At 36.1% G+C, this 9550-nt stretch overlaps 1 protein-coding gene across 2 annotated transcripts in view; it reads left to right on the top strand.

Moving 5' to 3' along the window:
- LOC107703080 (intermediate filament family orphan 2-like) overlaps positions 1 to 9550 on the top strand; it is a 25860-nt gene that overhangs the window by 4311 nt on the left and 11999 nt on the right. For both annotated transcript variants that reach the window (XM_016505597.1, XM_016505596.1), the window contains exons 2-3: positions 7748 to 7808; positions 8161 to 8259. In XM_016505597.1, the coding sequence (XP_016361083.1) occupies positions 7748 to 7808; positions 8161 to 8259 (160 nt within the window). The remainder of the gene's footprint in view (positions 1 to 7747; positions 7809 to 8160; positions 8260 to 9550) is intronic.

Here is a 9550-nt window from a genome sequence, read left to right as displayed (position 1 = left end):
TCATTATAATCCATAATTATGTCCCCACTGGATACAACGAATGCCTCGTTTATAATGGGTTTTCATGTTTTTGAATCATCGCTCCGGCCTGACAGGGCATCACAGTATGGTAGGGGCGTAACATTTCCGTCACACGCTTGAGGTATTCGGCCAATCATAACGCACTGGATAGCTGGCCAATCACAGCACACCTTGCTTTTCAGACCGATGAGCTTTGTAAAAATCGACGCATTTCAGAAAGGCGGGGCATAGAGGAGAAACAATAATGTACAGTATGTGGAAAATAATGTGTTTTTTGAACCTTAAACCGCATAAACACATTTCATTACACCAAATACACAAAATAATGTTCCTTTTAGCAACATCATATGACCCCTTTAAAGTAACTTGGAGCCAAATTAAAAGGAACGGCAATCTGTTAATGTATTTGCATTTGCCGATTTTAATGGTATCTGGCTATTTTCAGAGTTTTGAGTTTCTGAGGTCTTTAGGAGTGGGATTTGTTCCTGACTTGAGCACAGAATGCCAAAAACCATTATTGTTGAAAGGGAAATTAAGACATTCAACCCAGTTATTTTCCTGACTGTCAAAACAGCACAAACCTACAAATCATCCCGATAGTGACTGTCTGGATATTTTAGGGAGCTTAACATATCTAGAGAATGGAGTCATCTGCCCCACCCCTCAGAGTGTCGTGTGAATTCTTCGCCCATCCTCCCGTTCTATTGGAATTCTTTGTCTGATTAATCCTTTGTGGCAATTCCATGGCTTTGATAGAAATTCTGGTTTATTAATTTGTTCTGGACTTCCGTGGAAGATGAATGTCTTACTCTTTTATTGTATTGGAAATAATGAACACTAGAAGTCTTTTGGTTTTGCATAATATTTTAATTGGTATCTTCGTTGGCATTTCTAAAGGCATGTGTTTGGAGTGATGCTGCCCAAGATTAGATTAAGAAACAGAGTTTAAATCATATTTATTTATCCACATGTCATATGAATGTTGTTCTGGGGGACAGTTTATCATTTCTAAGCTCTAGCTTTATGATTAAACACATGCCAGATTTCAGTGAAATACACTCAAGCTATAAACCTTTCGTAGCACAAAAGCCATGCATTCTGCAGATGATGACTTTGAGCAGCGCACACTTTCAAAAGGTGTTTTATAACCGCAGCAGACGCTCTCCACTGACCCGTGTGAGTCGGGCTGTAAAGCCATGGCCGTAGACGTTTGTCCAGTTCTGGTCAGGGATGTTGGCAGTAGCTGCATGTGAGGTGATGTTTTGTGTGGGGGATCAATGGTGTGTGAACAGGAGGTAAGCTTGCAGCAAAGTGAGGTCATCTCTCCAGGGAATGATTCAGTAGTTCTGCCCCCCACCCATGCTGGGAGTCCAAAATCATGGGAACTAGTACATTCTGAACATTTTTACATTTCCAAGAAATAGCTGGCAACTGTGATGTGATGAAAGAACATACCACTTTTGTTTGTTTGTTTATTTTTTTTAATATTTTTTGCTTGAGGGGACTTGAATTTTATTTATTTAAATGTTATTTTGAATACTTTAGATATTATTTTGTACATATTAATTATCATATGTTATTTACATTGTTTTATTATGTAATTTTATGTTACGTGATATTATATAATAATTGAAACTGAGTTTGACAAAAGGTCTGGTCAGGCCTAATTGGACTGACTGACTTTAGGAATGTGATTTGGTGATTTTTATTTAATATTTTTACTTGCAATCAACCCATGAGTGTTCCTTTAATAAACTGCAGTCAAATATTGTTTTAGTTTCCACATATGTACAGAATAGACATTGTTTTCATGTTGTGGTCACTCAGGACTGAGTAGCATATTCTTTCACAGCATGATGATATCCATAGATGAAAGCTGATGATGATCCTTCCAGTCTTTCCCATCGCAATAAAAATGGGATAATGATGCTAACAAATTATTCAGGCTTGCCAGTTTCCCTGAAAGAGGTTATTCTGCCTTTTTCTCCTGAGCTTAAGTTATTCATGATGATGCACATGAGTGACTTTCAAAAGATTTTATTTCCGCCAGATAGATAGATTCAGCTGGTGCAAAGCTGTCAGTTATGAGGTAAATAGATGCATTTCTGAATGACTGTGATTATTGTGCAGGTTTATACATTTCAAACTAGTGTACAGACGGATGGAGCAGTAGAAGCAGCCAGCCAAGACATTATGCATTCAAAAACTGAACCTTAAAAGCCCCAGTGACGCAAATGCTTTAATAAAAGCCTGGCTATCCCATCTTGCTAGTTTGGATATTGTCTGTTCCCCTGCAAACAGAAGTACACTTTAACATACTTTTAAAAAGAGTACTTATTATAGACGTAGTACGCGTCAAAAGAATATACTTAAGTATGAACTGAATGCAATGGTTTTGAACACATAATTGCATGTTAATTGCAATTAAATGAAAATGTATTATAGGTTTAATATAATTTAATGCAATTAGCTGAACTTTAGAGTACTTTAGAGACCTCTTTATATGTAATTTCATAATTACTTCTATTGTCTTTGAGATAATATGGTCAAATTGTACTGCCAAATACTCTAAGCATTAATTGTAAACTAAAATATAATTTAACACTTGTTTTATTTTTGAATTCTGGGTAGGATGTTTACGTTACGAGTCAAACTGACACAAATTGAAAAAAAAAATCCTGGATGAACCAGTACTGTATTTCTGAAAACTGGCCTGCAACATAATACAGGGGTTAATGTTATTTCTATCAAAACTTGTTTGTTGTGTATTTAAATATATTTGTAATTATTTAAATTTGCAATTTAGTACATATAAAATATTTTACATTTAAATGTAATATTGAGTAACTCTGTTAAAATTATAATAACCAAGTACTATATCTCTAAATAGACCCTCTTTGGCACAGAAGGGAGGGGTTTAGATCTGTGTGTTCATGTGTGTGATTCTTGAGGGTATTGATCTGAAATGCAGCTCGCTCTTCTTCTGGTGTCCGGGTGCAGACACAGATGTGTACTCCTGAAGACCCATGGGACTGTCTGGAGATGGATCAATATGTAGGTCAACTTTGCACATACTGTCTGGATTTTCATTTAGCACTCTTTCTTTTGGGAATATGTTTATAACTGAATAAAACCTTTTGAGTTTTCAGCTAAACTAGCTTTAACAATTTCCCGGCAATACGCATATTTTTTGGCTTTAAAAAAATATTAACAGTATGTGGACATTACAAAACTCACAAACATGTTAGAGTGTTTTAGGTGGTTGCTATGCCGTTGCATAGGTGATAGATGGTTGCCCACCTCCAAGTAAGTACCACCAATTAAATGTTATGTACCCCTTTTTTCCTAAAAATATATGAGATGTAAATATATACATTTTCATATAATTTTTTTTTTCATCTCAATTCATTGACCTCTTGTTTCAGAGGGTTTAGGACAGAAGGACATCGCAAAGAGCTGATTTTGAAACAGGAAAAATGTTCCATCATGCAGATGAAATATTGTGTACAGCCTGACAACTTTTGTTTTGTGTTAAGCCACAAATTGTATATTTACAGCAGTATTTGTTATTTACAGATGTTGTTGGATTCTTTTAGTTTTGTAAAAAGGAAATGTTGTTCCTGTGAATCAGTATCCCGCAGCAGACCCGCATGTACAGGGATTAATGAGCCCGCCATATATCTTGTGGGAGGAAGGTCTTCTTTTAAATTCATAGGTCTAAAACAGACCTGGCATGATGCATTCATTTTAGTTAAAAATGAAAGCACAGGCTTATTTTCACATTTACTTTGTAACTCAGTACTGAATAATTTTATCCCATTGCAAGAACTTTTTATGAAATCAGAAAAGACAGATTATATGCAAGTACTTTATATTTCTTTTATAATTAAGTTGTATAATACTATTATTGTAATTTCACTTTTGCCATCCCCAACCTCATTTTGACTTTGTGAGTCATTTCATGGATTTATTGACTGGTAGCAATTCCTGTGCGGTCTATTGTTTTAAAATGCTGATAAACCACTTTGATCAATCACTTGAACACTTATACTGAATCTTATCATAAGAAACCAAAGCAGAGTTTAGAGATCATTATCTTAAGCATATGACTGTGCAGGAACAGAATGTGGCATATTCCTTGCCAACAGTGGTTAAAGAACAGACATATATAGAAAGCAAAGGTGATCATTTACATTCCTAACATACCACTGAACTCATGATTACAAGAACTGTAACCAAGCCACTTTCTACAATTTTTTCTTGAAATAGCTGAGAGCTTATTGGATTACAAAATCACACCCTGAGAAAACTATGCTGGAGAGTTTCAAGACATCTTAGTAGTCAGATCAGCTACCAAAAAAAAGCTTTTTTAGCACAAGCTATTTCAAACCGTGTTTGCTAATTCGCATTTTCAGTCATTTTCATAATTAGGATAATCATTTTTTAACATCATGAAAATCGTAAAATAGGGGGCGTGCAGTGGTTGGTGTGGCTCAAAGTGGTCCCACTTTGAGATTAGTTCAGATTTTAAGAAGAGGTCATTTACATACCTAATATACCAACTCATGACTACATTATGGCCTGTATAGCCTTCTCTAGCTTTTTACACCATCTCTGTCTGCAAAATATGTTAAGGGGGCAAATGTGGGTCACAGGTCATGTCGGCCTCTGTCTTCTAGGTTACGTCCTTCCCCTATCTCCTGAGAAATGGCATGCATTTTTGAGCATATATTGTTTAGCCCTCATATATATATAAGGTTTGTGGTTGGTGAGGTTTTTTAAATGATTTTGAAAGAAGTCAAAAACTAGATGGGATATTGTCTCTTTGCAGTGATATTTCAGATGTGGTGGACAAATGAGACAATGGGTGTGTCTCTACATAATGCTTTTAAGGTCTTCACAGGTGCTATGATAATCCCCTCACAATCACCTCGCGTTATCATTCTCTGCCCTATTCACATGTACACTTTTGAAGCGTTTTAAGATAACATGGTACTCACAGAACTTCTGACCTAAAAACAGATTTGCTTCTTTCTTTACCTATAATAGCCCTTTGAAACATTGGCAGAAGTCATTTGAACTCTCCCATAAACTCAACAATGTGTATTAATATCGACTGGCCTGATCTAACACAATGGAAGAAGTCACAGCAGTGTGTACAGTGATGGCTTATGGTGAAGAACAAAGCAAGCAGCTCTTCATTTTGTGGTGTGTCTCATCTTTCTTTTCCTAAATAGCGGTTCATTAAAAAAGTTCTAATCCTGTGCTCCATTTTTGACCAGGTGAGCGTTCAAAAGCTTTCAGTATGTAGTATTTGTTTCTGTATGCACTGTATGAGTATGTTTCCTCGTGCCATTGTCCACACTGCCTTGTTTTGGAGAGAGCTTCCGTTTGGATTGTGTTCAGTATCTTTTGAATATAATGAAAGCCCTCGTGTGCAGTCTGTGCTGCAGCAGAGGAACTGAGAGGAGTCTGATTCTCATGACCTTGGGCTGTTGTCTAGTCAGCTCCACTAGATCCCACTGACATTCAGAAAGATCCACACTGTCCTTGCACTGTCTGATCGCCCGGATCCATGATATGTCTCCACACGTGTGTATCTACCCTGTATCTGGATTTTCCGCTCTTATCGACTTGTGGCTACTCCATAACCAGTCTTTCTTAAAGGGATAGTTCACCCAGAACTGGAAATTTTGTCATTTACTCATCCTCAGTGCAGCCTCGAAAACATTTTTTCCCAGAGGCTTATTATATAAATACATAAGGGTATAATAGCCTATATACACTGGCGACCAAAAGCTTGGAATAATTAAGATTTTTAAATGTTTTTGAAAGAAGTTTCTTATGCTCACCAATGCTGCATTTCTTTGATTAAAAACAGTAATATGGTGAAATATTATTACACTTTCACTCTTATTCCCTGAGAACTTTCTTTTCTTGTTTTCACTGAAGATCCACAGCCTCCACATGCTTTTCATTTCTGGCCAACAGGTCAGCTTAACATAACAAGTGCAACTCTTTATACTGAACAGATGATCCCTTCTGGATCTTGTCGTGTTGAGTCAGCACTTGCCCCCTCTTGGCAGGTGTCTTGATGTCTGAACCCAGTCAGACTGTCAGACAATGTAAGTGCAAAACAAATGGAGTCTCTAATCCCTTGAGCATGCAAGAAATGAAAGGATGTAAGGAGCTTATAAAACAAGAGAACCTGTCATACTATAATCCATCTGATGAGGAATCTCACTACATAACTATTCTACAGAATCAGACATGGGGAATCCTGAAGCATGTTAACACTTTGCATAGACAGGGGGTTATTTAACACTGATGGATGAATGAATCATAAAGGAAAGATATCTTATGTCTTATTAATACCTAATCTAATGTTTATTTTTACTTTTTAGACCTGTTTATTTTTTTTATTAAAATCAGTTGATCATGGCATTCTTTTATCACATCTTGTAAAGTGTGTGGGCATCCAAGGAAGTGCCCTTAGATGTTATCTTAGTAACAAAACCTTTTCAGTAGGCATTGGTCGCTCTGTTTCTGTAGCACCTCTCACCTGTGGTGTTCCTCAAGGCTCTATTTTGGCTCCCATATTGTTTTCGTTGTACATGCAATTAATTATAATTCTTGGTCTTATTCTAACTTAAATTTTATTGTTATTGTTTCTTTCTCTTCTGTACAGCACAGTGGTCAACTTTTGTTGTTTATTTGTGCATTATAAATAAATTAAATGAAATCAGACATTTGCTTATTTCATTCAGGATATATTAATAGTCTGAGCAGAACAGAAAATGAAAAAACATACTCAGAAAAATGTTTATCTTTACCAAGACATTGTCATATGGAGAGAATCAAGATACTGACACAAAACCTGCTTCATTTCGATAGAGACAAGACAAAATATTGATAAGCTGCTGTTCACTATGTGAGTCAGATGTTGTTTCAGTAACTGCTCTGATCGATTCGTTTCAGTGAAGGATTCATCAAACTGATTATGAAATAGATATTGCTGGAGATAAGACTGGCTGCTAAAAATTCAGCTTTGCCACCGCAATATTAAATTACATTAAAAAAAAAATATTAAACTGAAAACAGTTATTTTTAAATTGTAATAATATTTCACTATATTACACATTTTTTTGCTCACTTTTTGATAAAAAAAAGATGCTTCTTTCAAAAACATAAAAAATCATAATTATTCTAAATTTAGGATTATTTGTTTATTGCTTCACTTTTGTACCCTGACACACTATAGATTCCCAGTTGCTGAAAAGCGAGAGCAAAAATAAAATGGCACAGTAATTTACCTCAAACCTTTCTCCTGTAAAAGTTAAGCTTTTATTCGCATATTCTACAATGCACTACAGTCTCCATAGGGATTCTAAGGGAACTTGTTAGTATCCTCAGGGAGCTTTAAAGGTCTCAGGAAGATTCTCAATGGTCAGTGGTAGTGGATGGATACTGAAGTTTTTCTCTAGTCTCCTTTGAGTACTGTAGATGTAACTGAACATGCTGTGCCTTTGATACTTGTATGGAAAACTCTTTATGTACATATTTTTATACCATGACTGGTGAATTGAATTACTTTTAATAACTTTCATCCTCCTTTGATCGAATCATAATTGAATTGACTCCAGATCATGACTTTATGACACTATGACACACTGCACATTCATTCCAAGTACAATCAATGCCCATGTGGGCTGTTTTTGTGTTCCAGATGGGAGGAGGAGGTGTCTAAACGTCAGCAGATGGAGTCTTTGGTGGAGACATTACAGGAGGTGAGATTTCAGACCTATTATATTGTGACTGTGTTGGTGTTTGACATCCATACAGATGCACTGATGCATGGCTAGCTGTAAGTAATGCTAGTTTATAGAAGAAAATTCCCCCACCCACACTGTAAAAATATATTCTGAGACCATGTAAATAATGCTGAAAAAACAACCAAAGATTTGCTTGATTACTGTAGTTTTGTAGCATGGAAACTTGACATTAAGTCCAGTCAAAACATTTCATTATAATAATTAAGTAAATTAATTCAGCTAAAAAAAGACATGCAAAGTAGTGCTTTTATTTTCAACCCTTGTTTTTTCAGTGCACAGCTAATCTTACTAAATGCTCTCTTTACAGACTGTTCAGTCATCTGAGGCTGTGCAGGGAGAACTGAATGAGAAGATGGAACGTCTTAAAACAGAGCTGGTGGTCTTTAAAAGCCTCATGCCTCGTGATGTAAGTTTCCTGCTATATCTGCTATCAACTTCTGCACACAACTGATGGCACGCAAAACATGCAAATATCCATTTAAAACAGTACCTTATTTGAAACAGGGAAACAAAAGCATCATTTGACTGCAGCTGTGAATGATAATAAAGATTACAAGATTAACTTTCAGGGAAATAAAAATGAACCCGTAGGTAAATTTCTCTAGAATCAGGCTGAATAGTTGCCCATAGATCTGTGTGGGCAAATAAGCAGTGAAGCAGTCAGTCTTCTGGCCCTGGAACAGATATATATTGTTCCCTCATGTTGAGTAGATGTTGCTCAGTCCCAGTAATAAAGCACAGCTGACTGCTGCCTCCCTGGATATGTCAATGTGAATGTACACAGTTGCAAAGCAGTTCAAAAGAAGCTGTACCATCTGTTGCAGCCAAATTAGCTTGGAGTATTTTATCTGCTCTTTGAGGTTTATTTATGCCTACTGACCCATAAAAAGGCTGTGTACTGTGTAGTGCTATTTATGCACAGTTTTCTAACATATAGTATAATTATATAATATATGGACGGCTGGACGATATGGCCTAAATTTATATCACGATATATTCCTTAATTTCGGTCGATACGATATACTTCCGATATCGATATGAACACTATTAAAAAAAGCCTCGTAAAAACTGCCAAGAACGCCCACAACAGATGCTGTCTAACAAACTTATGAAAAATGAATTTGGCAAGTCTATGACACCTCATATAAAACCATATAATATTTTAGAAAAAAAACAGCACAAATAAATTAATGTTCACCTTTTATTTGTATTTAGCCTTCATACAAACAAGAAATGTGAAATCACTGTCAAATAATCGTCTCAGACTCGCCTAATTAATATTATTATCTTTAACTTCAAATTTTAGTTATTTTAAATATTTGTACTATTTAAAGGGGTCATATGATGTTGCTAAAAAGAACATTATTTGGTGTATTTGGTGTAATGAAATGTGTTTATGCGGTTTAAGGTTAAAAAAACACATTATTTTCCACATACTGTACATTATTGTTTCTCCTCTATGCCCCGTCTTTCTGAAACGCGTCGATTTTTACAAAGCTCATCGGTCTGAAAAGCGAGGTGTGCTCTGATTGGCCAGCTATCCAGTGCGTTGTGATTGGCCGAATACCTCGAGCGTGTGACGGAAATGTTAAACCCCTTGCCATATTGTGATGCCCTGTCCGGCCGGAGCGTTGAGACAAAAACATTAAAACCCATTATAAACGAGGCATTTGTTGCATCCAGTGGGGACATAATTA

The sequence above is a fragment of the Sinocyclocheilus anshuiensis genome, unplaced genomic scaffold, assembly GCF_001515605.1.
Source record: "Sinocyclocheilus anshuiensis isolate Anshui unplaced genomic scaffold, SAMN03320099.WGS_v1.1 scaffold883, whole genome shotgun sequence".
Classification (NCBI taxonomy): domain Eukaryota; kingdom Metazoa; phylum Chordata; class Actinopteri; order Cypriniformes; family Cyprinidae; genus Sinocyclocheilus; species Sinocyclocheilus anshuiensis.
This window is presented reverse-complemented; position numbering and strand designations above follow the sequence as displayed.